This window comes from Pan paniscus, chromosome 20, assembly GCF_029289425.2.
Source record: "Pan paniscus chromosome 20, NHGRI_mPanPan1-v2.0_pri, whole genome shotgun sequence".
Taxonomy (NCBI): domain Eukaryota; kingdom Metazoa; phylum Chordata; class Mammalia; order Primates; family Hominidae; genus Pan; species Pan paniscus.
The window spans coordinates 61367016-61394994 of NC_073269.2; the positions used below are offsets into that span (position 1 = coordinate 61367016).

The window sequence follows — 27979 nt, forward strand, 5'->3', positions numbered from 1 at the left end:
GATACTAGGCACCTCGCCTCAGCAAGCCCCACCTCGCTGCTCACCTGTCCGAGGAGCTGGGGGCAGAACGGATCCCGTGGAAGGTGGCCTGAAGGTCCCCGATGCTAACCAAGGCCTGGCAAGGGGCTGTGGGGGATAAGAGATCTCAGCTGCAGCTCCCAGCAAGCTCGGAGCTGGCCAGGCTGCTCTCTCTGCCCAGGGTTGCGGGTGGGCAGGGCAAAGCGGGGCTCACCTGAGGGCTCCGTGACTTTGCTGCCTTCTGTGGCTTCCTGAGGTGCTGAGGGGGGTGTGGGGTCCTGAGACCTGGTAGGCGAGAGAGGCAGCCCAAGGGGGCAGCTAGGGTTAGCACTCGAGCCTATGAGAGGACGGGGACCCCATGGCCACCTCCTGGCCTCGGGATACCAGCACCATTCGGCCCGTTCCATCCGGTTCTCACCTGAGCTGCAGGGCATCACGGGCAGGAGGGCTGGCCAGGCTCTGAGTGGGGAGGCCCTGGGGCACACTGAGGGGCCCCTGTGGGGCTGGAGGCCCAGTGTGCAGCTCTTCCTCCCCGGAGACTCGGGGGCTGGTCGGGGCATCTGTAGGCACTGGGTCAAAGGTGGCTGTCCAGCTGGGGCCTGGGATAGAGGTGGGGGAGCGGGATGGAGGGTGAACCCAGTAGCAGGCAGACAGCCCTGTGTACACCTGACCACACCGCCCATTCATTCACCTGGAGGCTGAGGGCCAGGGCTGGGGTAGGACAGGGGGTTGGCCCCTCCACGGGCTGCACAGCCAATGCCCTCCTCGTCTTCCTCCTCCTCCTCGTCCTCCTCTTCTTCGTCCTCACTGTCTGTGCTGCCTCCACTCCTGCCCCAGAAACCACCTCGTCAGCTAGCTGTGTGGGACAGACCGGCCGACACCCATCCTGTTCCCTGCAGCCCAGGGTCAGCCCAAGGAGAGCGGGCTGGGATGACAGGCAGGTCACAGAAGGGTGCAGGGAGCCTGGGGTGTGACGACACCAGGAGAGGCTGGGAGAGGGAGTTCTGAGCCAACGGCAAGAACACAGGCGGGCAGGGACAGAATGCGGCCGTAAGGAGACCGTCCGTCCCCAGTCATCCGTGGAGGGCAGGCCCTGGGGAAGTGGGCTGAGCCTCAGCCATGGCAACCAGAGCAGACAGACCCACTCACCAGCTCTCAAGCCACCTCCCAGCCGTCACCTCACACGGTCACCACAGTGACAGGCCTTCCCACCAGCAGGCCCACCCTCTGGACAGAGGCTTCACACTACTCTCTCCCTCCAACTAGAAACTCCAAGAAGGCAGAGATGGCTGACTTTTGCCACTGCTGTATCCTCAGCCCTGAGAAACCACCAGGCACCCATAGCTGCTCCAAAAACACTGGCTGAATGTTGACTAACACACACCTGTGAGCATGAAGAAAATCCAAGCAACCTACGTGCTGATCAACCGGGGAAGGGGTTAGCAAAGTAACATTACAACTAAGCTTTAACAACGAGGGCGCACTCTGAAAAACGCCATCATTAGGCGATTGTGCTATTGTGTGAACATTCTAGAGTGCACTTACACACACCTGGATGGTGGCGCCTCCTGTACACCTAGGCTCTGTGGTGTAGCCTATTGTTCCTAGACTACCGACCTATACAGCATGTTACAGTACTGAATACTACAGGCAATTCTAACAATAGCAAATGTTTGTGTATCTAAACATAGGAAAAACACAGCAAAAATAGAGGATTATAATCTCACGGGACCACTGTCATACGTGGTCCATCGCTGATCCAAAGATGCAGTATGGGCCTATATACTATGTCTAAAATGCTGACCCAATATTTTTGTCTTAACAGAGTAACTGACTACTTTAACTGGAAAGTAATATATCTGTATATAGTTAAAAGTAAACTAAAATACTCAACGACTAAGGAGTATAAAGGAAGCCCCTCAACCTAACATAAGGCATCTACAAAACCCCACAACTAACAGCACGCTTACATGGCGAAACGCTGAATGCTTCCCCCTAAGATCAGGAACAAAACAAGGATGCCTGTTCTTGCCACTTCTGTTCAACATTGTACCGGAGGCTAGCCAGGGCAACCAGGCAAGAAAAGGAAATTAAAAGCATCCAGATTTGAAAGGAAGGAAAATGAACTCTATTCACATGACACGATTCTGTACATAGAAAATCCTAAGGAGTCCACTAAAACTATCAGAACTCATAAATTAGTTCAGCAAGGTTGCAGGATGAAAGATCAACATACAAAAACCTATTGTATTTTCATACACTTGTAACAATCTGAAAACAATTTCAAGAAAATTCCATTTACAATAGTAACAGAAAGAAGAAAACAGGAATAAACTTAAAAGAAATACAAAGCCTCATACTCTAAAACCTACGAAACATTGTTGAAAGAAATTTTAAGACCTATATAAAAAGACATCCATGTTCACGTATTAGAAGACGCAAGGTGGCTTCTTGGTTGAAATTGACAAGCTGATCCTAAAATTCATATGGAATCTCAAGAAATCCCAAATAGGGCAAAACAATCTTTAAAAAGAAGAACAAGGTTGGAAAACTAAAACCTCCCATTTTCTTTTTTCTGTGAGATGGAGTTTCGTTCTTGTCACCCAGACTGGAGTGCAATGGTGCGATCTCAGCTCACTGCAACCTCTGCCTGCCAGGTTCAAGTGATATTCCTGCCTCAGCCTCCTGAGTAGCTGGGATTACAGGCACCCGCCACCACAGCCGGCTAATTTTTGTATTTTTAGTAAAGATGGGGTTTCGCCATGTTGGCCAGGCTGGTCTCAAACTCCTGACCTCAGGTGATCCATCCACCTTGGCCTCGCAAAGTGCTGGGATTACAGGTGTGAGCCACCGTGCCCGACAAACCTCCCATTTTCCAAACTTACTATAAAGCAACAGCAACCAGGCCAGTGTGGTACTGGATAAAAACCACACACAGACTGATAGAACAGAACAGAGAGGGAAGAAACAAACTCATACATATGGTCAAATATTTCTTTTTTACACAGGTGCCAAGATGATTCAGTGGAGAAAGGACAGTGTCTTCAACAACTGGTGCAGGGAAAACTGGTTATCTATATGTAAAGGGATGAAGGTGGACCACCTCACATCATATACAAAATTTAGCTCAAAATGAATGGGAAACCATAGAAATAATGCTATAAAACTCTTAGAAGAAAACAAAGGGCTAAGTCAAGATGCTGGATTTGGCAGTGACACACTTGTGCACCAACAACATGTGCAAGGGTATTCACAGCGGCTACACTTACAGCGCCTGCACTCACAGCAGCGAGCAACAGGAACCTGCCCAAAGGCCTGTCAACTGCAGAACAAGCAATTCAGCTGCGGCTTATCATGCATGGCACTGCCCCACTGCACGAGAGCCAGGGGCACCCAAACACACAACAGGGAAGGAGCTCACAAGCAGAGTGTTGAGCAACAGAGGTCAGACATAAAAGGAGATGCTGTATGCTATATCAAGTGAAAACAGAGACAAAACTCATCTACAGGGTTAGAAGCCAGGACAACTTTACCCTCAGAAGGGAGGATACTGGCTAACAGAGGGGATGTGGGTACTGGGAAGGTCCTGCTCCTGGGTCTGGGCACTGAGGAAGGATATCCATTGGCCACACACTCAGGATCTGTATGTACACTTATCTATACGCATGTTACATGTCAATAAAAAGTGAAAACAGCCTAATTCCGAAATCAAAAGTCATGAGTCAAAAACTCAGTTGCGGATGATGACTTAGTGTTCATGCTGTCAAATCTACATGGCATGAACCCATTTCATCACAGCGATTCTGGGGCCGGCCAGTATTAAGAGAAGAAAAAAAACAATGTAACATTTGCACTAAAATCTCATCACAGCCTGATTGGAGAGGGACGTCATCATCTCTCATTTTACTGCAATTAGAGAAAAGAGAAGCTGCCTGGGACCATCTTACCCCCCTTTCTAGGAAAACATGTATGAGAGCTAACACGAGGAAGTGAAGTGAAGGGATGAAGGAAGGAGACAGGGAGGCGGGAAGAGAGAGACGCACACAGACCAAGCCATACCTCAAGGACCTGCCTATTTTTTCAGCCACAGAGATTATCCCTTTCTTTTCATAACTTAACTCATTTGAATTAGATTTCTTCTTTTTTTTTTTTTTTCTGAGACAGAGTCTCGCTCTGTCGCCCAGGCTGGAGTGCAGTGGCGCAATCTTGGCTCACTGCAAGCTCCGCCTTTCGGGTTCACGCCATTCTCCTGCCTCAGCCTCCCAAGTAGCTGGGACCACAGGTGCCCGCCACCACGCCCGGCAAATTTTTTGTATTTTTAGTAGAGACGGGGTTTCACCATGTTAGCCAGGATGGTCTTGATCTCCTGACCTCATGATCCGCCCGCCTCAGCCTCCCAAAGTGCTGGGATTACAGGCGTGAACCACCGTGCCCGGCTGATTTTTTTTTTAATTTGTTGATTCTTTTTTTTTTTTTGAGACCAGGTCTCTGTCACCCAGACTGGAGTGCAGTGGTGCGATCTCAACTCACTGCAACCTCCGCCCCCCAGGCTAAAGCGATCCTTCCACCTCAGCCTCTCAAGTAGCTGGGACTACAGGCACACATCACCACATCCAGGTAACTTTTGTAGAGACAGGGTTTCGCTATGTTGCCCAGGCTAGGTCTCAAACTCCTGAGCTCAAGCGATCCATCCACCTTGGCCTCCTCCCGAAGTGCTGGGATTACAGGCTTGAGCCACTGTGCCCGGCTAATTTGTTGATTTCTTAATGCATCATCTACCCTTTTTTTTGAGACAAGTCTGGCTCTGTTGCCCAGACTAGAGTGCAGTGGTATGATCTCAGCTCACTGCAACCACTGCCTTCCTGGCTCAAGCCATCCTCCCACCTCAACCTCCCGAGTAGCCAGGACTACAGGTGCACACCACCATGCCCATCTAACTTTTGTATTTTTTGTAGAGACAGGATCTCCCTATGTTGCCCAGGGCTGGTCTCAAACTCCTGAGCTCAAGCAATCCATCTGCCCTGGCCTCCCAAAGTACTGGGATTACAGGCACTCAGGGATTACATGAGCCCACCATGCTTGGCCTTGAATTAGATTTCTATCACTCAAAAGTGAAAGTGCCCCCAACTAATACACACACCAATGCAGGTTCCTTATTTTCTTCATTCACTTCAGCCTCAGTCCAAATGTGTTGGGGGACCCCTTGGCCCTGCCGTGTGGTGGAAGCCTGGAGAAGGGAAACTGGAGGGGGACTCACCGGACACCAGGGGGCTGGCCCAGACGGGCCCCCCTGGCCAGCTGGCTGCCCTGCCAGGCGCCATCTTCTCCATCAGACTCCCCTGAGCCCTGGGCCTCTTCCTCGTCCTCCTCTTCCTCATCATCATCAAACTGCTGGATGCGGTCCTTGTAGCATATCTCAAGTAGGTTGGCGTTGGGCTGCAGGGCACAGGGGTGGGAGGATGGGCCACACTGCCCACAGCCCCACGCCCCTCCACCCGCCACAACCAGGGGACAGGGCAGTACTCACGTTCTCATCGTCAGCATTGAGGGAGAAGGTGATGTTGGCTGTCTTGTCAAAAGGTGCGCTAGGAGAGAAGGCAAGGCATGGTGAGAAGGCCCAGCTGGGGGTGGGGGCGGCACAGGACAGGCAAGGCACGGTGAGAAGGCCCAGCTGGGGGTGGGGGCGGCACAGGACAGGCAAGGCACGGTGAGAAGGCCCAGCTGGGGGTGGGGGCGGCACAGGACAGGCAAGGCATGGTGAGAAGGCCCAGCTGGGGGTGGGGGCGGCACCGGACAGGCCACATTTCTTTCTTCACTCAACACAGAGGTGACCCTCATTACTTGCAGATTTGGTATCTGCAAATTCACACACAACCCGAACCACTGGTCCTAAGGGGCAACGCATACATGAATATCAACATCTCACATATGATCACTTTAAATCCTTAAAACCACTCATTGAGGTAGGCTGTTTCCCTTGGCTACAGAAGTGAGAAAATGGGGCTCGGAAATGTTAAGTGACTCTCCTCAGGCTCTTCCAAGGACAGGTGCCAGAGAGGGATTCAGATCCATGCCCTTGTCCCCATCCTTGGGGCATCTGTAGGAGGCTGACACTCACACCAGCCAGGCACAAGCAGAATGTGAGGCTACAGCCCAATAAAGCACATCCCCTAACCTCAAGATGTCTACGGTCCGCGGCTGAAATTCTAAATTATGGGAAAAAGAATCACGTCAGAACTTAAACTGTGCCTGCCACGGCCCCACCTCCCTCACCACGAGGGTGTAGTGATCAGGGTCCACATTCTGTCCCATGTGTTACGGACACTTCAAGGGATCATTTGTCTCAAATTCATGAAAAATTCTGCCACAAAGATCAATGGATAAAGGACAGTTAATTCTTAAAGGACACTAAGTATGTGACAGACATTACTCACGCACTTCATTCTCACAACCACCTTCCAAGGCAAGTGTCCTTAGTCCCTCCTAGACACTGAGAAGCAGCGGAGCAGAGACCACGCTGGGCACACAGTGGGTCTAGGGCAGGGCAGCCCATGTCCCCGTGGCACTGGCAGCCTCAGCTGACCTGGCTTCTGCTACAAGAGCTATGCGGGGCAGCATCTTCAGCCTTGAGATGATCAAACCAGTCATCCACTTTCCATTCCGGAACTCTTTCTGGGTTTAGTTTTGTTCACTTAACTTTTTAACCCCTCTGGAATTTGCTTGGTAGAGGAAAAGCTAACAGTTTCATCCCGAAAGGGGCAGCTGGTGATCCCAATGCCATCTACCAGTCAATCCCTTCATTCTCCTGCCAGGGTGGGGTTTTCTTCTTTTTTTATTTTTATTAAAAAAAGCAGAGATGGTCTCACAATGTTGCCCAGGCTGGGCTGAAATTCCTGAACTCAAGTGATCCTCCTGCCTCGGCCTCCCTAAGTGCTGGGATTAAGATGTGAGCCACTGTGTCCAGCCCAGTTTTCACTTGAGCATCTTCTCCAGGGGTCTCGGCACAGGCCACTGACCCACAAAGACCAACACTCTGCAAGTCTCCATGCTGGGCACAGAAGCAGCAAACACGGGATATCACGTCTGCATCTGAGAGGACCTCTGTCCAGCTGTGGACTAAGCGAGGAACAGCTGACTATCCCTCATCGTGGTGTCCCTCACGCTGTGCTGTACAGGGACCCCGGGGCAGCCATGGGCAGCCATCCAGCTCCCACACACTAACCAGCTATGTCCTGGGGCCTCAGTCTCCCTGGCCGTAAATGAGCTCATTGTGGGGAGCAAGACAGAGTCTCGCTCTGTTGCCCAGGCTGGAGTGCAGTGGTACAATCTCGGCTCACTGCAACCTCCACCTCCCAGGTTCAAGCGATTGTCCTAACTCAGCCTCCCAAGTAGCTGGGACTACAGGCACCTGCCAGCACGCCTGGCTAATTTTTGTATTTTTTAGTAGAGATGGGGTTTCGCCATGTTGGCCAGGCTAGTTTCGAACTCCTGACCTCAGGTGATCTGCCTGCCTCGGCCTCCCAAAGTACTGGGATCACAGGTGTGATCCACTCCGCCCAGCCACTTTTTTCTGACTCCAGAAGCAACAGATGCTTGTGGCAAGAAACTCAGAAAAGTTAATGATCATAACACCCAGAGGTGACTGATATTAAGATGTGGTTGACCCACAAATCAAAACAAGCAGAATTGGTAATTGGAAAAAAAAAGTTTTGTTACCCCAAGGCCTGTGGAGGGGAAAACTGGACCCCCATGTCTGGCAGACTCCTGACCCAGAGGGCATCCACGGAGGTGCAGCTCTGCCCCACAGTCCCTGCGCCAGCACTGCTGGTCCCCACTACCCTGAGCCCCTCCCGCCTGGGACCCCTAAGGCTAGCTCCAGGAGTGGGAGGGACCCGCTCTGTGTCCCCAGCACAGAAGATGTTTGTGCCCCACCCTCACAGCCTGCCCCTCGGAGAGAAGAGACTGCAGAGCTAGAACTCATGTAACAGGAGGCAGACACACGAGGCTGCAGACACACACACAAGGCCATGGCCAACGCGTGCCCAGGAGGGGCCACAGCTGCAGGCTGAGCCCACAGGGCATGTAGGTGCGTGCAGGGGACAGATACAAGTAGGCGCGCCTGCTGCTGCAGAGGCAGGACAGGGCTGTGACCCTGCACAGGAGACACTCACTTCACACTCTCCTCCTGCTCCCCAAACTCCTCATCATTGAAGCCGAAGTGGTCAATGAAGGCAGAGGTCATGCGCTGCATCTGGAAGTCCATGAAGGCCTGTGGGGGTGCGGAGGTTAGGGCTGGAGGGAGTTGGGCAGGACCCCACTCCAGCATAGCCCAGCACAGCCCCACATAGCCCCACGCCCACCTGCTGCAGCACAGCCTCCTCAGGGAAGTTGAACTCCTTGAGCCGGTCGTCCTCATCATCACTGGAGGAGTGTAGGTGGTGGGTGTTCACCTGGGGAGAGGAGGGGGCGTCAGGGCCTGCTAGAGCCCCCAGACCAGGGTGGGCAGGCAGCTATCGGTGGCGGTGGGGCGGGGGGAGGCTAAGACTGGCCCAAGAGAGAGAAGCAGCAGGAGGAGTGCAGGAAGAGAAGCTGGGCCTCACCAGGTCCACCATGTTCTTCTTGTTGGTCTCCGCCAGGGGCCCCGATACAAAGGCTTCCCACTGCTCCTGCTGCTCGCTGGGCAGCTCTGCTTAGGTGAGAGGGGTGAAGACGTGAGGCATCTCGGGGCTTCAAGCCCCCCACCTAGCCCTCAGGCCGGCCTGGGGACCCTCACCCTTCAGCAGCTGCCGCAGCTGCTCTGCATTGGGCCCCTTCTCCGTGTTCTGCACCAGGGCGCCGGCCACTCTTGTCAGGTGGCCCATGTAGCCTTTCCGAGGGCCTCCCGCAGACCTGGCAAGAGTGAAGGCCGCGGCTGCAAGCCAGGACTGGACCCAGGGATGCCCAGCCCCAGCCCGGCCCCCCACCCAGGCAGCCCCAGCCCCTGGAGACATGAAGGGCAGCAGGTGCTCACTGTACACGGTCGTTCTCCTCCCAGGACGTCAGGATCCGCTCCACCAGGCGGCACTGCTGCAGCAGCTGCGGGAGAGCAGGACAGGATGGCCTGGAGGGGTGGTCTGCACACATGTGGGGAGCTCTGCACTGCAGCAGGGGTCCCTTCCTCAGCAGATGCTTCACCAGGCCCCCGCTCATCCAGAGACAGGGATGGGAAGGAGGGATGGAAGCTGGGGCTTGGGACCCTGGCATCCACCCAAGTCTCTCTGGTCTTTCTACAAAAGAATATGTGGTGCATACACACACACACACACACACACACACACACACACACATGCACTAACGGACACACACATGCTCACACATACATGTTCACATACTCGTGTGCACTCACACACATACATGCTCTCACACACATGCTTGCACGGACACACACGCTCACACACACACTCGTGTGTGCACTCATGCACACTCAGCTGCTCGCAGGTCTGCTCCCGCCCACCCCTAGCTCTTCAGCTCAAGTCAGGAGCCCACTGCTCCCTGCACCTGCATGTTTCATCCGCGTTTCTCCCTGGCCATGCCTCCCACACCCCATCTGGGCGCTGGCACCTAACACTACCCAACAAACACTTGTGGGAGGAAGGAGTGAGGGGTAGGCCTCTGGAGAGGGTGCGCCCACAGGGGATGGGCCCAGGAGGAGGGGGACCAGGGAGTCCCAGCTCACATGTTTCACAACAGGGTTTTGGACGGGCGTCTCAGGGCTGCTGTCGGGAGGTGGCCCCAAGCTCAGCATGGTGCTCACGCATCCCTCTACTTGGGCATGCAGGAAGTTGTTGAAGACATAATGGAAGAAGAGGTCCTATGGGGGGACACAGGATTGGTTCCAGAGAGTCCCCGCCCCAGCCGAGCCCCCAACACCCGAGCCCCCAGCCGAGCCCCCACCCCAGCCCCTGAACCCTCAGCCCAGTCCCCGCCCCAGCCCCCGAACCCCCAGCCCGGTCCAGTCCCCGCACCAGCATGGTGTTGGGCACGTCCAGCGCCAGGAGCTCGTGCGTCAGGGCTGCATCATTGGCGCTCAGGGCACTGGCCAGGAGCTTGACCACGTGCAGCCGCGTGTTGCCCAGAGGCGGAGCCAGCATGCCCCACGTCATCTGTAGCGGCTCCAGCTGCAGATACAGGGAGGCCTGATTCCCAAGGGCTGCCCTTCCTGCTTCCCCCGCCTCCCCGAGGACCAGAACCCACAGCCCTGACCTTGGGAGGCTCCAGTAGGAGCTGGTGGAAGCAGCTGAGCCGCGGGCGTAGGGCGTGCAAGGCGCCCACACTGGACACAGTGCTTTCCGGGGCCCCCTGGGCCAGGAGCTCCAGCTGCCCATCCACACTGCTGAAGAAGTTGCTCACGGTCACGGACTCGGACCTGCAGCAGGGCAGGGTCGAAGGCGGAGTGAGCCTAGATGGCCTGTGCGCCCACACAGGAGTAGGCACAAGGACCACGTCTGCAGGGTCTGGAGGAAAATGAGGAGCCACACGCCCCCAGCGCCGCTCTCTTCTGAGGCCCTTCAGACAACACCTGGCTGGGGTGGGGAGCCCGCCAGGCGGCAGCATTGGCAGTCCACTGTGAGAGCACGGGTGAGGGGTGGAGGCGGGAAGGCAAACCCAACAGGCTAGCGGCCTGTGTGGTAAGGCAGGGGCACGGGGGCCTGGGGTCCCTCCCAACACAAGCTGCAGCAGTGGCCTCAGCCTCAGTGCCCTCACTTGTCAAAGCAGACAAGAAGATTCCTCCCTCGGCCCCGTACTGTCCACTGTGCAGGGAGCACAGGCAGCCACAGAGCAAGGTGCCACGGGCGGGGATTTCTCTTGGTGGACACCGAGACCCGCCTCTGAGGGGCCGGAAAGCCCCTGGGGATGGGCAGCATGCATGGTCTGTGGCCCGTATCCCTCACCTCGGCCTCCTGGGCTCCAGCAGGGTCAGCAGCACCTGGATCCCACTGACGATGACAGACTGGCTCTGCTCCCCCTCGAACATGTTGCTTAAGAGCTGCTCAATCGTCTCCTGCCTGCGGGGGCAGAGGCAGCGGTCAGGGTGAGGGGCCAGGGGCCCAGGGCTTCCCCAAGTCAGCTCCCGCCAGCCTTAGCCTTGCCCGCACACCCACTTCTCCAGGGTGGCCAGCAGTTGGTCAGGCTCCGGGCTGTCCTGGACTTGGATCATCTGCTCCCGGCTCAGGCGGATGATGTCACACAGGGACTGGGATGCGTTGGAATGTTGCTGGAACGGGGAGAGACAGGTGAGGATCCTGGTCGGGCCACCGGGCCCTCTGCAGCCTGGTGCTGGGAGCCCCTCCCATGAGCTGACCATCCAGGGAAAAATGGTCACCCAGACACAGGGACACGTGTTACGAAGGAGGGGGGCACAGAGGCACCAACTGCTGGAGGGAAGATGGTGGAGAGAACAGGAAGCCAGAAAGGCTCCCCAGGACAGGAGGCATCCACACAAGGCCCTCATGACCGCATACAGGGCTGGCAGCACCGCCCACAATGACCCAGAAGGCTCTGACTGATGAGTGAATATGCCCAAGCTGGTCTATCCACACAGGAGAGTGCTAATCAGCCAGGAAAAGGAGTGAAACTGATACATGCAACCACATGAATGAGCCACAAAAACATCATGCTAGAGAAAGAAACCAGACACAGATCACGTAGTACATGATTCCAATTATATGAAACGTCCAAAGACAAATCCACAGAGACAGAATAGTCTGGTGGTTGCCGGGGGCTGAGAAGAGAAAGGGGAAAATCGGGAGGGGCTGCTAATGAATACAGGGTATCTTTTTTATTTTTTCTGGAGAAAGGGTCTCGGCTGGGTGTGATGGCACATGCCTATAATCCCAGCAGTCTGAAAGGCCGAGGTGGGGCCAGGCGCGGTGGCTCACGCCTGTAATCCCAGCACTTTGGGAGGCCGAGGCAGGTGGATCATGAGGTCAGGAGTTCGAGACCAGCCTGGCCAACATGGTGAAACCCTATCTCTACTAAAAATAAAAAAATTAGCCGGGCGCAGTGGTAGGCGCCTGCAGTCCCAGCTACTCGGGAGGCTGAGGCAGGAGAATCGCTTGAACCTGGGAGGTGGAGGCTGCAGTAAGCCGACATCGTGCCACTGCACTCTAGACAGAGCGAGACTCCATCTCAAAAAAAAAAAAAAAAGGAAGAAAGGCCGAGGCGGCAGGATCACTTGAGCCCAGGAGTTTGAGACCAGTCTGGGCAACATAGCAAAACTCCATCTCTACAAATACAAAAAAATTAGCCAGGAATGGTGGTGTGCATCTCTAGTTCCAGCTGTTCACGAGGCAGAGGCAGGAGGATTGCTTGAGCCCAGGGGGGTCAAGGCTACAGTGAGGCAAGATCACGCCACTGCACTCCAGCCTGGGCAACAGAGCAAGACCCTGTCTCAAAAAAAAAAAAAAAGACACGGCCTCTACATCACCCCAGGCTTGAGTGCAGTGGTGCCATCACAGCTCACTGCAGCCCTGAACTCCTGGGCCCAAGAGATCCTCCTGTCTCAGACTCTTGAGTAGCTAGGACTACAGGTGTGCACCACCAATGCCAGCTAATTTTTCAATTTTTTGTAGAGACAACGTCTTGCTATGTTGCCCAGGCTAGTCTCAAACTCCTGGGCTCAAGCAATCCTCCAGCCTCACCTGCCAAAGTGCTGGGATTACAGGCAGGACTTGTTTTTTGGAGTGATAAAAAATAACCTAAATTCAACAAGATGATAAACAACGCTTTGAATACCCTAAAAGCGCTGAATCGTAAGCTTCGGTGGGTGAGTGGTATGCTGTGCAATTTACATCTCAGTAAAGCTGCTACAAAAGAGAGAAAAGAGAAAAGCATAAGCAGAGCTGAGTCTACCCAACGGGCAGCTGCAAGGGCTTGGCAGTGTGGCCCTGGGCCATGCCTCAGGGCCCTCACAGGGACAGGCCCCAGCCTGGGTGAGCCCAGAGCCATCTCTGCTCTGCAAGCCTGTGCGCCTCTGAGGCAGAAGTTGGCATTGGGAAGGACATGTTGCTCCCAGTGGCCTCGGATATCTGAGGCTCTTGACAAACAAACACCCGCTCTACACTAGGCCCTGTGCTGGGCACCAGGACAGAGACGGAGACCCAAGCTGGAGAAACACATGGACATGGGGTCCCCCAGAGCTAAAGGGGAGGATGTGAGGGCCCTTGAAAGCAAGGCTGCTGGACGGACACTTAGAAGGACAGCAAGGGGTTCAATCAGGTAGGAGACAGGGAAAAAGCTGCCAGGCCCAGCAACAGCACAGGCCAGGGTGGGCAGGGACGGATGTGGGGCCAGCGCTTGGACAGGCGATGAGGAGGGCCCCTCCCTGCAAGGCATTATGTGCCAAGTTCCTGGGTCATGAAAAAAACCTTTCCAGCACTTTCGGAGGCCACAGTGGGAGAATCACTTGAGTCAAGTTTCTTTCCTTTTCTCAAAGGGCATGGATACACCTGGTTCTCAATGCTCTCTTTTCTCACCAATTTTTTTTGAGACAGGGTCTCACTGTGTCACCCAGGCTGGAGCGCAGTGGTGTGATCATGACTCACTATAGCCTTCACTCCCGGCTCAAGCAATCCTCCTACCTGAGCTTTCCAAGTAGCTGGGACTACAGGTGTGCAACACCACACTCAGCTAAGTTTTTACGTAGAGACGGGGTGTTACTATGTTGCCCAAGCTGGTCTCAAACTCATGGGCTCAAGTAATCCTCCCGCCTCGCCCTCCCAAAGTGCTGGAATTACAGGCGTGAGCCACTGCGTCCAGCCCCAATTCCTCTTTTAAAAGTGGGGAAGTGGGCATGGGGAAGGAACTCTAAGGGGAAGCTGCAGGGGTACCGGCAGCACTCACATTCTCATCCTTCGACGGGTGGATCTGCTCAATCAGCCGCTGGACGATCTTCTCCTCGTTGAGCCACTGAGGGCGAGAAGGTGAGGGATGCAACACTGTCCACCACGCCCAGCCCCCCACCCCCAGAGGAGCCGGCCCTGCTCACATTGACAACGTCCTGCCTCAGCTGAGGCCGCTCCACACAGGTGAGCAGGCGCAGCAGGAGGTCCATGATGGCCGAGGTGCCAATGTGCTGCAGCAGCAGGTCCACGAAGTCATCCTTCTTCCGAAGAAAGGACACGAGCTGGGGGCACACGGGCTGCGTCATGCACAGGGCCTGGCCCAGCCGCCACCCCTCAACCCATGGTGGCGCCAGGGTGGGGGCCAGGGCACCTGGTCTGTCTTGCGGTTGATGAGGATGCCCATGACCTTGCTGAAGAAGCTGGCCAGCAGTGGGTTGAGGCTGCCGGTGCTCTGCAGGAAGCCGTAGAGCCGGTTCAGAAGGGACTCATCAGCACCCAGGGCGTCATTGATCTGGGGCACGTCTGAGGTCAGAATCTCGCAGGCCACACTGGGGTACCTGGGAGGCAAGCACAGGCGGGTAGGGGCTCGGGTCGGAGGCGGGAGGCGGGGGGCGGCAAGGCTCCACCCTCTTCTCTGCACCGGGCACTGGGTTTCTAGGGCTGCAGAGACCCCTGTCCAGGAAGGGGAAAGGGCAGAGGACAGGGTGACGCAGAAACAAGGGCCCACACCAGGCCTCCTCCACCCTGCTAACACCCAACCATCCCATCCTAGGCTCCTCACCACCCCCAAGACAAGCCTGGTCCTGAAGCTCCTGCGCTTCCCAATCCCCCAGCAGCTAACACTCATCCCTTTTGCCTCTCAGCGGCTTCACTTGCAACCCCGTACGCTGCCCCAGCTCCGGCTGACTCCTGGAACCTTGCTCAGCTTCCAACCTCACCTCCTGCCTCCCTCCTCCAAACTTTCACACGGTGCCTGACAGCTCCAAGACAAGAGCTGCCCCACCAGCGTGCCACTCAAGGCCCTGAGGGGCCACAATCTGCTCCAGGACTGTGGGGAGGTACCCCTTGGGAGGCTGAGGCAGGCATATCACTTGAGGTCAGAAGTTCGAGACCAGCCCGGGCAACATGGCGAAACCCTGTCTCTACCAAAAATACAAAAATTAGCTGGGCGTGCTGGCTTATAGTCCCAGCTACTTAGGAGGGTGAGGCAGGAGAATCACTTGAACTTGGGAGGAGGAGGTTGCAGTGAGCTGATCGTGCCTCTGCACTCCAACCTGGTGATAAAGTGAGTCTCAAAAAAAAAAAGTGTCTTTTCAGCATCGCTTGGATTAAAAAATAAGTAACTTTAAAGTGTCAATAGCAGACAAGTGTTTCACAAACATACAAAAAAAGTTTAATAAAAAGTAAATAAAATAAAAGGCGGCGAATAAAGAGAAAAACCAGCCGGGCATGTCGTCACATGCCTGTGGTCCCAGCTACTCGGGCAACTGAGGCGGGAGGATCACCTGGGCCCGTGAATTTGTGGCTGCCGTGACCCGTGACTGTGCCACTGCCCTCCAGAGCACAGGCTTGGTCTGCACCCGGTGACTGTGCCACTGCCCTCCAGAGCACAGGCTTGGTCTGCACCCGGTGACTGTGCCACTGCCCTCCAGAGCACAGGCTTGGTCTGCACCCGGTGACTGTGCCACTGCCCTCCAGAGCACAGGCTTGGTCTGCACCCGGTGACTGTGCCACTGCCCTCCAGAGCACAGGCTTGGTCTGCACCCGGTGAGCTGTGAGGCCTTGTGCAGGAGCCTGGCTGCTCCCGGCCTCGTCTTCCTCATCCCCAAACTGGAGTTTACTGACACTGACGCATTTCAGGGTAGCTGTGAGGCTTGCGTAGTGAAGGTATGTGTGATGCTGATAGGGACGGGCTGGCCAGGAGCTGGGGAACTCACTTGTAGCGCAGCCGCTCCTCACCGCTATCTGGCGGCTCCTGGGTGACCCAGGCCACCATTGCTTGCAGGTGGGGTGGCTGCAGCAGGAAGTCCAGCAGCTTGCGGTTGACGACCTTGCACTCCTGCAGCACGTCTTCCTCGTCCAGCAGCTCGGGCAGGCTCAGGTCCTCCCGCTCCAGCAGCGTGTCCAGGTGCGAGCTTGTGTGCAGGTCAAACTTCCAAAACATGGCGCCCTGCAGGCACAGACACAACCAGCGCCGCGTCAGATGCCCCAGGGAGTCCCCACTGGACGAGGCACTGACCACAGGGGCTGAGTGCCCACCTTGGGCACAGCCTCTCCCCAAGTCCCAGGCCTCTGCCTCATGCTGAGCCTGGCCCCGCCCCGGGACTGCCCGCAGGCTCACTGCCTCCATCACTCAGGCTTAAGTCTCCCAGTGAGCACCAGGCTCCTGCAGTTGCCCTCGAGCCCGCCCCTCTTCCCCCATCTCCAGCCTCCCGGCCGCCTCGCCTGAGGTCCAGGGGGTCATTTCACACCTGAGGCCTCAGGCCTGGCGAAGTCCCCAGGTGTGGACCATGTGCAGGGCCTGCAAGAAGAGGCTGGACCCTGTGCACTGAGGGGCCTCGGGCCCTGTCTCCCCATGAGGGTCTGGGTCCACTATCCCTACTTTTGGGAGAGACACTGCAGAGGCAGGGCCTTAACCTCTGGTTTCAAATTTGCTTCAACCTGTATTTGCTCAACAAACTCAAATGCCCGATGACTTCCAGCACACGGCTGCTGCTTGGCCCAGCAAATCACCCAAGGCTACGTGGGAGGCATGGGGCGGCGGCAGGGGGAAGAGAGGAAGTCTGTGCATCTCCAGGCTGTGGCCGTTGCCTGGACACCACTCACACACAAACACACCCCAACCATCCTCTCACCCAGCACCTGGGCTGGAACAAGGAAGAGGAAAAGTTGGAAGGGAGGGGCTCCCAGAATAGTCACTGACCAGGACCTGAAGGAACCCAGGGTGGGATAGACAGATTCTGTGGGGGAAGAACAAAGCTGGCAACACCCGGCCCTGACCCTGTCCCCATCTGGAGCTGGCTCCCGCCCTCTGGAGGACAGTGCCTGGTTCCTCAGCCTGGTTCCAGCCCCTAAACACTCGTGCACGTGCACGGGAACTCACTGGCAATAAGGAAACACACACAGAGTATTAACAAGATGCCAGGCAACTCCATTCTGAGCCCCTGCCCTGTACTACATCACTGCTCCGCAGAGCCCTAGAAAGCCTCCACACAGACCTTCCACTACAGACCTGACCTGTGACCTGTGCTCTGGGCACTTGATGACAATGCTCCTGGCTCTGCACGTGTGCTGTGCACATGATGTCCAAGCTCACCAGCAGCCCCCAAGAAAGCTGTCATCACTCCGCCACACAGGACAAGGGGCAACCAAAGCCCGGTAAGTCAGGCGGCATCCTGGAATCTCGAAGGCCATCTGGTCCCAGCAGACAGGCTTCAGGGAGCTCTCACCAGTTAAGACACTGACCAGAGCTCACGCTCATTACCTGCCTCCTGACAACTGTATCACCAGCTAAGGCAGAGGCCACTGCTACCCCCAAGTCACTACAGAGGATGCTGAGAACAGAGCAGAGCCGGCACAAGAGACCAATGGTGCCTCTCCCGCAGGCCCTCACCACCATCACTCCCAGGCACAGATGCTAGTCCCTCTCCTCCAACGCCCTTGTGCAGCTTCTTCCAGTTCAGTCATTCCCTCTGCACAGGCCTCCACCATCTCCTCGAGCCCTGCTGACCTGTCACCTCAGTGCCCACCAGCCCCCAGGCCTGACTCAGCCCCAGGCCCCAGGGAAGAGACAGGGAGACGTGGAGCACCAGGCCCAGGGAAGAGACTTCATCGGAGCTTAGGAGAGCAGCCTGGGCTGACAACACGCAGGACAGAGTCCCACACATGGCCTCAGGCAGGTCGAACGCCTCTTGGGCCTCCTTTCCTCTCCTTCCTGCCTAGCTTGAAGCCAGGCCAGCCTGGGGCCAGGATCTCCTCGCTCATCCACCCTGACCACCCTAAGGCTGGGCTCAGCGCGGAAGGTTGCAGTCCAGACCTTGCTCCCAGTATGCCTGTCTGCCTCGGTGACTCTAGATTGGCAACAATCTTGATATAACACTATATGGGTCCCTACACCTGGCCAATGACAATTGAGGGTGGAGCGAAGGGAAGAGTTCCGTGACCAACGACAGTCATGGCGGCAGCGGGAGGACTAGGGGAGATAGCAGCAGCCTCCAGGCATTTGAACCCCTGCTCCTCTGGGGGGCCTGCCAGGTCCCAGTCCACAGCCCCCAGTGACTCACCACTTACCCCTCACCAGTCCACTTTTCCCAATAATCCTTTGTTTTTGAGGAGTCTCACTCTGTTGCCCAGGCTGGAATGCAGTGGCACAATCTAGGTTCACCTCAACCTTCACCTCCCGGGTTCAGGCGATTCTTCCGCCTCAACCTCCCTAGTAGCTGGTACTACAAGCATCTGCCACCACACCCGGCTAATTTTTCTATTTTGGTAGAGATGGGATTTCACCACGTTAGCCAGGCTGGCCTTGAACTCCTAACCTCAGGTGATCCGCCCACCTGGGCCTCTCAAAGTGTTGGGATTACAGGCATGAGCCACCATGCCCAGACTCCCAATATTCCTTCTAAGGTCGGGTGTGGTGGCTCACGCCTATAATCCCAGCACTTTGGGAGGCCCAGGCAGGCAGATCACCCGGGGTCAGGAGTTTGACACTAGTCTGGCCAACATGGTGAAACCCCGTGTCTACTAAAAATACAAAAATTAGCCGGGCATGGTGGTGTGTGCCTACAGTCCCAGCTACTCAGGAGGCTGAGGCAGAAGAACTGCCTGAACCCGGGAGCGGAGGTTGCAGTGAGTCGAGATTGCGCCCCTGCACTCCAGCCTGGGTGACAGAGCAACACTCTGTCTTGGAAAAAAAAAAATCCTTTTAAAGCACAAACATGAGTACCTGCACCTGCTCGGTGATGTGCACTCCACCAAGCCTGCATCCAGGCTCTCGTGCCCCTGCCCAGCCAGCTCACTGACTGACCTCCGCGCCCACGGTGACCCCAGTGCCCTGGGGAGGCCGTGTCCCATGCCACCTCGCCAGTGCTCCTGGGGCTGCCACTTCAGGTGTCTCCTGCACAGCCCGTGGCTGCCTGAGGCACAGTGCTGGATGGATATCCAGGAGGCCCTGCGGGTCTGGGTGGATGGGGGCATTCCAGGCAATGATGTCGATGGTATCAGCCACTGCGCTCCAGTACCTGCACTGTGCTGACTGCTCTGAAAAGGACTTCACAGCCATCACCTCCACCAACTCTCACAACCACCCTCCAGGGAATGGCCTTATTTAACAGGAGAGGAAACTGAGGCACACCAAAGTAAATGCCCATGCCCCGATCCAGGGGTTGGCGGGCAGTGAAGCTGGCACTCTCAGCTTTCAGAAGTTGTATTTTCAGGGTGCAGAGCCCTTGTCCCAGCACAGGGCCTGTGTAGTGGACACTTAAGGGATGAATGAGCAAGTTCCCGCCGAGCTGGCTCCAGCACTCGCTCTGCCTGAGGGACTAGCCCTGGCCACAGTGACCCCAACTCTCACCTCAGGGAGGAGCCTGCCATTTCCAGGCCCACCCTGAAGGGACCTGTCTGGATGGTAAACTCCCTGTCCACCTTGTCCCCAGCTGCTAGTGCTTACTCAATAGACATCCCTGGATTCAGGATGGAGGGCTGTGGTCCTCAGGACCCTCACAGCCCAGCTGTGACAGCACAGTTCGGCCAGAGGCCTGAGTTCTCCTCCAACCCAGCACCACCAGAAATCTAGGGACTTATCAGGCCTCCCACCCCGACCCAGGCACCGCTGACCTCCCCAAACATAACCATCCCACCCCTTCTGCCTGCATGACCACCACTTGACGGTAGGCCCCCCACACTCGACCACAGGCGACCCCCGCTCGTTCCCTCTCCCCACAGCCATGCAGAGCTTGCTGAAGGGAAAATCAGAACCGCCCTCTCATCGGGTCAGCGCCTGGGACCCTCAATGGCCTCCCACTCCCTACTTGCCCTGGCCAAGCTGGCCTTCTGTTTTCAGAACACACTAAGCTTGGGTCTACCCCAGCGACTTTGTCCTAATAACTCACTTTCTCATCCTCGGATCTCTTACCAAGCATTCACCTCACAGAAGGGCCCTGGCCTGCCTGGCTCAAGCAGCCCCCAGCCCCGCCTTTGTCCACCACTGTCTCCCGGTCTCCCTGAGCTGTGCGTTCTGACCTGCCGCCTGGAAGCATCTCTGTGACACAGCAATGAAACACTGGAGGTACACACTCGTGGCCCTACAATGCTTCCTCTAGAACCTTCCCCCTAGGTTACCATGGGCACCTGAGGGCGGCACCTAGCATGGAACCTGGCCCTGGCAATAAACGCTCACAAGTATTAGCTGAAAAGCAAACCTCATTTTCACAAGGCCCCAGCTCCTCCCAGGCAGGAGGCTGCCGTACCTGTCAGGGAGTTGACGAAGTGAAATCACTCCCACCCCGGCCCCTCCCAGCCACTCCTACGGGGTCCCTAAATCAGGAGGTGGGGGAAAGTGCAAGATCACCCTGGGCAGGCAATGGGTGTGTATTTTCCCCTGTGTCAAGAGTGACGAAGGCACCACCACCTCACAAGGAAATACAACTGTTTCCCTTCCTTGCTCCGGGAACCTCTGTGTGCACAGTGGTAACTCCCCACCTCCCCACTTCTGCCCAGATGCTAGACCTCCTCAAGGGACCATCCCCTACTTCCCAGCCCGCTTGACAAGGAATGCGACAGGCCGACCACCAAGTGTCCATGTCACAGATGAGAAAACTCAGGCTCAGCAAAGGTGACTCACCAGCGTGCTGACGGCAGCGGGAGGGGGTATGGATTTCCTGATCTGGGTGTACCTGGGACCAGAATAATCTCAAGGGGCAACCGCCAAATTTATCATGACTCTGCCAATTTCCGGCCTAAGGCTGTGGCAAGCACACACACACAGCCTCTTTCTCTGTGGGAGACCAGGCAGGCCGATAGGCTGCCCATGCCATGCCAGCAAAGCCAGTCCCAAGGAACCACACACTGCAGGCCTCCACCTATGTGAAGCATCCAGAACAGGCAAATCCATAGAGACAGAAAAGAGCTTACAGGCTTCCAGGAGCTGGCGGGGATTGGGAGAAGTTCCTGAAAGGAAAGGGTGATTAAAAAAATGTTCCAAAATCAATTGTGGTGATGTTTCCACAACGTTGTGAATACCCTAAGAACCACTGAATTGTACACTTTATTTATTATTATTTTTCTTGAGACAGAGTCTCTCTCTGTCACCCAGGCTGGAGTGCAGTGGCGCGATCTCGGCTCACTGCAACCTCCAGCTCCCGGGTTCAAGCATATCTCCTGCCTCAGCCTCCCGAGTAGTGGGGACTACAGGTGCGCACCACCATGCTTGGCTAATTTTTTTTTTTTTTTTTTTTTTTTGAGACAGAGTTTCGCTCTGTCACCCAGGCTGGAGTGCAGCGGCGCGATCTCGGCTCACTGCAATCTCCGCCTCCCGGGTTTAAGCAATTCTCCCACCTCAGCCTGAGTACCTGGGATTACAGGAGTGCGCCACCACACCTGGCTAATTTTTGTGTGTGTTTTCTTAGTAAAGACGGGGTTTCACCATATTGGCCAGGCTGGTCTCGAACTACTGACCTTGTAATCTGCCTGCCTTGGCCTCCCAAAGCACTGGGATTACAGGCATGAGCCACCACGCCCGGCCTAATTTTTGCATTTTTTTAGTACAGACGGGGTTTCACCACGTTGGCCAGGCTGGTCTTGAATGCCTGACCTCAAGTGATCTGCCTGCCTCGGCCTCCCAAAGTGCTGGGCTTACAGGCGTGAGCCACTGCGCCTGGCTGTACACTCTAAATGGATGAACTGTACGGAATATCTCAATAAAAACTGTTGGAGGAAAAAAAAAAAACCTGCCTCAGGCCATCGGCCATGGCAGGGACAGAGCCAGGGCCAGGCTCAGGCCTTGCACTATGTCCCAGCGTCCGCAGAGCTGATGAGATGCCGGCCAGCCTGGCAGAGCTGAAGCTGCCAAGGCTCAGCCCTGGGGCACTCACCCAGGTTACCCCTTCCCCATCTCTCACCACCAACAGCTCTAAGCTAAGTGAGCCCCTCCACAGTGGGGACGGGATAGGAGCAGCACCAAGGCAGCAGCATCTGTAGAAAATCCATGGACCCGCACTTGCAGACACTTGTCTCGGCTCCACATCAAGACCAAGGGAAGAATTCTTATTATTCCGACAGAGTCTCATGTGGAAAAGGGGCCCAGGGGGGTGGAGCCACATGGCTAGCAAGAGGCTTCCAGTGTGCCCTGGTCTCTAAACAACAGGCAGAAATTCTCACACTGAGGCCCACCGTTCACTTCTAAGATACCTGATTAAAGGGCACAGGCATGGCCCTCGGCCCCCAAACCCCCTACCCCTGGTACAGACTAACCATCTGCTTCGGGAAAAAGGTCAGGCTTCCCCTCCAAACCGAGCTCCCCAGACAACTGGGGCAGGGGCAGCCAGAACGAGACGGGAGGGTGCTTGCTGGTGCATGGCATCCAAGAACTCCTGCCCTGAGAACCCAGGCAGCCCCCTGAACTCTCCATCTCAAGTGGCTCCTCTGAAAATCAGAGTAGACTGAAAGGCTCAAATGCAATTGAGTGGTCGACACTCTACAAACCTCAATTATCAGGCTCTAAACAGAATGAAGATGCAAATATGGAAGAACAGAAAAAAAGAGAAAAAAACTTTCCCCCACCACAACCTCTGAATGCACTATGGCCTGAAGCCCTCTCAGTCCCCTCTCCCAACCTCATGAAGCCTGCTAGAATCCCTGGGAATGGAGCAGGAGAGTGGGTTTCACTCTCACTCTCTTGGTGAACCTGGGCAGGCACTTGATTTCTCGGAGTCTCATTTCCTCATCCGTGAAAAGGAGACACAGCCCACCAGGGCGGGCTGCTGTGAAAAGGCATTGAGCTAAAGCAGGTGGCCCTGACACAGCAGGAGCTCAGCAGGTGCAAGTCTCTTCCGGTCCAACCCTGAGGCCACGTCCAGATGCTTTCTGGCAGGACAGGTAGGGGACCGGTCACTACCCCAAAGGTGATGGTGCTAAACACAGAGGAGCAGGAGAAAGACTCTACCCATTTGCCTAAGTGACTCAAGTACTTTTCCTCAGACCATTCGGATACTACGGCAGGTGCCATGCACCCCGCCACCCCCATTCTTTGCAACTTTTAGCAACTTCAAGAAAGCGGAAGTGACTACCACTAGTTTTTAGCTACCGTTTGAAAACCATGAGTCTGGCTGCAAACGGAAGAAGGGGAAATTGTAAATGAGAAAGGAAGCCATTAAAAACGAAAACTACCTCTGCCGCTGTCCCTCCACCAGCTCTGCACTATTGCCTCTGGTTTCTGACTTAGCTGTGGTGTTTTAGGGCCTTCAACACCAGCCACCCCTCAAGGGCCTGCCAGCCCCTTCCTTCCCCTGCTTGGACAGGCACTAACTGCGGCTCCCACAGAGCCATCCCCACTGCTGCAGGTATCCGTCCAAGCACAGCTCTGCCGCCAGGGAACCGGTGGGCCCATGCTTCATCTGTCACCCCTTCCCAACCTGCGCTGACCCACGAGCACCCAGAAATGGAGGTCATGGGCACAGATGCCTCAGGGGGCCTCCAGAAACAGCTGCCTGAGCTGTCCCAATGCTCAGCAGAAGCTCCAACGCCTGGCCCCCTGGCCGGTACCCTAGGAAGGGAAAGAGCCTGCTACCAGCAGCAGGCTGGCCAGCACCCAGCTCCTTAAAGGGCCCAGAGTCCGGTGGACAGCAAGACCATCTCCCTCTAATGTCCCCCAAGCCTCTGTCAGCTCTCAGCCAAATCTGAAAGGGGGCTGGGAACACCCAATTCCAGGGATGCAGTGACAGTAATGGCAACCCCACCACCTCTGGGCAGGACCTACGGTGTGTGCTGGCTGCAGAATCCAGCATCACCCACCCAGCAAGGAGGAATCAGGGACACCAATTTGGTAGAAAGGGCCACTGGGGCCAGAGGAGAAGGGGGACCGGCCCAAGGCCCAACAAGATCATGAGCTAGGGCTTTCCTGTGGCTTGGGAAAGCCTTGGGGAGGGTCCCCACTTAAAGAGAACCCTCAGTGCCTCCCCTCTGGCCCCAGAAGCACACCCTCCCAAGGGAGCTAGCAGCCCTGGTCCAACCCCAGAGGATGGAATAACTAGGAAACAGAAGAGTCTAGAAACACTGGCCAAGGACTGGGACGGGGACTTGAACATCCACATTCAAATCGTCTCCTGAACTGGCCACAGGTTTAAAGGAAAAAAAGGAAAAGACCAATGAACAGATTTTGAAATAGCTCTTTGGAAAAACAGAATGGGGCAGAGTTAGTGTTACAGTGTGATCCAAAGTCAGAAAAGCTTGCATTCCCGTTTGACCTCCCCAAACTGAAATCTCTGTGGCCTAGACCAAGGATCTCACCCCACCGAGCCCCAGTTTCCTTATCCGGGAAATACCTCACAGATGGGGTTACTGTAAGGCAGCACTCTCTGGAGAAGGACCCACAAAACCGGTGTGCAAAGGGAAAACCACGGTTTGGCATGGAAAGGCAGGTGAGCCCCATCAAGCCAGGTGCCGAGTGATTCCCACTCTGGCAAGGCCCTCACTCTCACCAAAGCTCTCAGGCCTCTCTCACCTCATCTCTTGCTACCTCCCGTGTGGGTGTCACACCTGACTGCCCTCAGCCGGGGCTGGGCTGCTCCCTCCTCCTTCCCTGAGCTCTTCGAGCCTGACTAGCTCCTCCTGGGTCCTTCAGGCCCCCACACAGACACCACTTCCTCCAGGGAGCCTCCCCCCCTGCATCTGTGTTAGAGGCCTGCTCCATGCCGCTTCCACAGCATCCCGCAGTCACCCTAGAACAGCATGTGAGCCTCGGCTCTGTGACAGGATGTACCTGTTCAGTCATCTGCCTCCCCCTGAAACATGCCGACTTCCCAGGATCTAGCATAAGGCCAGGCCCAACTAAAGCTACTTGTTGAATTAATGAAAACTGAAGCCAGAGAAAGGTGTTCTGTTAAGAGCACTGGGCCACACATCCCAGGAAGAAAAAAAAAAAAAAAAATGGGCAGGGGGACCCGACAAGCAGGTTCTCCTCTAATGGAAAGAAACAGTAGATGAACCAACAAAAGCTAATGGCCACAAAGATGGTGGTAACTCGCAATACACAACTCACCAACACACAGCTCATGAGTCACGACAGAGCAAATAAGCCACAACGACACACCATACCCCAGCAGTGGAGCAAAGTTCTCCTCCTCTGCGCTGCTAACATTTGGGCTGGACGGTTCTTTTTGGTGTTGGGGCTGCCCATGCACTGGAGGACACTCAGCAACATCCCTAGCCTCCACCTCCACTCACCAGATACTGGCAGCATTCCCCGCAGTTGTAACCACCACCAACATCTCCAGATATCGCCAATCGTCCCCCAGGGGACACAATCGCCCCCAGTTGAGAGCCACTGCAATAGACATTCCCAAATCAAATAATAATGGAAAGAACGGCCAGGTGTGGTGGTCCATGCCTATAATCCCAGCTCTCTGGGAGGCTAGGTAGGAGGACTGCTTGAACCCACGAGTTTGAAATCAGCCTGGGCACCACAGCAGGGCACCAGAGCAAGACCCAGTCTTTACAAAAAATACAAACATTAGCCAAGCGTGGTACAAAAACACAAAAATTGAGCAAGCATTGCAGGACGTGCCTGTAGTCCTAGCTACTTAGGAGGCTAAGGTGGGAAGATCACTTAAGTCCAGGAGTTCAAGGCTGGGCAAACGAGCAAAACCCAGTCTCAAAATCATCATCATCAAAACAGCTACTGATTGCAGAGTGTCATGTGCCTTGCATTCTGCCACAGGCTTCTACAAACCCTGCACTTAATCCCTAGAACCACCCCCTGAGGAGAGCAGTCTGCTATCCCCACTTACAGACGAGGAACAACTTGTCCAAGGTCTCGCTTGGCAGAAGCCGGACTCGGCCTAGGTCTGTCTGGCAAAAGGTCCTCTAACAATTAGCTGGACTGCCTTCTCATGATCCCAATCCCAGAACTAGAGTTATAAAAAAAAAAAAAAAAAAAAAAAAAAAAAAGCATAACATTTTCAACAGCACAAGCAGCTCCAACAGCCATCCCACCACTGGTAAGCACACGTGGCCGGGCGCCGTGTCTCCATGTGTGTTGTGCATGTATGTAAACCAAGTCCTCATCCTGTGTCATCCAGGCAATCTCGAGTCCTTGCTGCATTTGCAGCGCACGCTAACAGACCCTCGCCCTTGGGCTGGATGAAATCCCACTGCAGTTTCTCTACAACTGTGAACCCAGTACCGCACCTGACAGTCTACGCAGCTTCCTTTCCTGAAACATCTTGCCTTTCAGGCGGGTGTCTATGGTCATGTCTGTGTGTACTAAGAGCGAGCAAGAAAGACCCCAACCAGAGGTCCCATTCGAGGCCTGGACAAGCACGCCGGGCCGAACTACTCTGCCCCTCACCCTGCCAATACATCTGCACTCAGGACTCCGACCTTCCTTCCTTGACATATCTGCACGTGCTGCTCCTTCCCCCCCGGAAGGCCCTTCTTCCCACTCTCCATCTGTCACCTCCTACTCATCCTTCCTAGACAGAAAAAGCCATCCGTCCAGTCAGTCTCACCAGTGCCTCCCGCTCTGTGGCCCCCTGCAGCTCCCTAAGTTACCTCGATCACAACACGCAGGAATTGTGACCCCCTTGTACCCCCTCCAGGGACCGGCCCCACCTCCAGGGCAGGGCCTAGGGCTGATGCCCCCTCCTCGGTGCCCAGCGCCAGGCTCCCTGCCTGCCCTCAGCAGGCTTCATCTCACTGAAGCAGGCCCGAGTGGTGGCTGCTCCAGAGAAGCCCCGCTCCCAGGTCCCTCGCACAAGAAGCCGGAGGCGGGAGAGGGTCGGTCAAGGTGAAAACAAGCCCCGCTCCTCCAGTCCTGAGCTCCGGGGATCTAAGGAGGCTGCGCCACGGAAGAGGTGGCGGGGCAGAGATCGGGGCGAGAGGGAAGGGCGTAAGCGGGCAAAGTCCAGGGTAACCAGGGGGAAAGACTCCTGGGGGGCCGGGGAACCGGCCAGAGAGGCAAGAGAGCGGAGCTGAGGCTCAGGGACTGGGGAGCGCAGCTGCAGAGAGCGAGTGGGAAAAGGCCGAGGGCAAGAGACTGAGACTAGGGTGGCGGCGGAGCTGAGGGGAAGAGATTAAGAGACTGGGGAGGGTCGAGGGGGAAGAAACGGGGTGCCGTGGAGAGGGAACCCGAAGGAAGGAGGGAAAGGATCCGAAGCAGAAAAGACCCGCGGGGGTCCCGAGAGGGAAAAGCCTGAGGGGACGCGGAGAGGGGAAGACGTGGGCGCCTGGCCCTGGAGAGGGTCGGGCGACGCGGGCCGCTCACCTGCGAGGGGGGGCGGCGGCTCCTCGCACTCGGGGCTCATCGGGGCGCCCCCCCCGCCCCGCCGCCGGCGGCTCCGGCCCCTGCTGCGGGGCCCGGTAAGTGGGGGCGGGGGCGGCGTCGGGGACTCGCGCAGGCGCCGGGGCTCGCGGGGTCCGCGCAGGCGCCCGCAGGTCGTGGGGTCCTCGCGCGCCGGGTCCTGCAGAGTTGAGGGGGTCAGCGCCGGGTGGAGTTGCCGACGGGCGGGGGGCGTCACTAGTCCGCGTAGGCACCTCCGGGGTCCGCAGGCGAGGTGGGCGTGCGGGCCGAGGCGGGTTGGCGAGCCGGGTCGCGAGGCCCGCGCAGGCGCCTCAGCCGGGAAGACGGGGGAAGTTGCCCCGGTTTCCACAGTCCAACCGAGCGCCCCACGGGAGGAGAAGGCGACCTCCTCCGCGGTCCAAACGGGCCGCAGAGCCGAGCAGCGACCGACGGAAGCCGAGGCCTACTTCCTTAACCACCCCTTCCCCAAAGCCGCTCAATCTCCGGGCTCTGCGGCCGGCCTCAGGGCCTCCGACGCCCGGCTCCCTCCGCCACTATCCCACAATCCCCCTAGCGCAGGACGACG

At 56.2% G+C, this 27979-nt stretch overlaps 1 protein-coding gene across 3 annotated transcripts in view; it reads right to left on the reverse strand.

The window, feature by feature from the left end:
* PPP6R1 (protein phosphatase 6 regulatory subunit 1) overlaps positions 1–27973 on the reverse strand; it is a 29574-nt gene extending 1601 nt beyond the window's left edge. The window contains exons 1-21 of one of the 3 annotated variants that reach the window (XM_003807107.6): positions 27379–27973; positions 15839–16071; positions 14272–14458; positions 14045–14182; positions 13900–13965; positions 11160–11272; positions 10950–11063; positions 10261–10423; positions 10023–10175; positions 9734–9868; positions 9029–9093; positions 8792–8907; positions 8619–8704; positions 8379–8468; positions 8190–8287; positions 5546–5603; positions 5276–5454; positions 710–846; positions 437–617; positions 233–303; positions 45–126 (exon numbers count right to left, since the gene is read on the reverse strand). In XM_003807107.6, the coding sequence (XP_003807155.4) occupies positions 45–126; positions 233–303; positions 437–617; positions 710–846; positions 5276–5454; positions 5546–5603; positions 8190–8287; positions 8379–8468; positions 8619–8704; positions 8792–8907; positions 9029–9093; positions 9734–9868; positions 10023–10175; positions 10261–10423; positions 10950–11063; positions 11160–11272; positions 13900–13965; positions 14045–14182; positions 14272–14458; positions 15839–16065 (2459 nt within the window). In that variant the 5' untranslated portion in view covers positions 16066–16071; positions 27379–27973. Of the gene's footprint in view, positions 1–44; positions 127–232; positions 304–436; positions 618–709; positions 847–5275; positions 5455–5545; positions 5604–8189; positions 8288–8378; positions 8469–8618; positions 8705–8791; positions 8908–9028; positions 9094–9733; positions 9869–10022; positions 10176–10260; positions 10424–10949; positions 11064–11159; positions 11273–13899; positions 13966–14044; positions 14183–14271; positions 14459–15838; positions 16072–25903; positions 26019–27378 lie in introns of those variants that run through there. The other 2 variants (XM_055104206.2, XM_034946789.3) reach the window with 2 other exon arrangements.
* Positions 27974–27979: the final 6 nt, after the last annotated feature.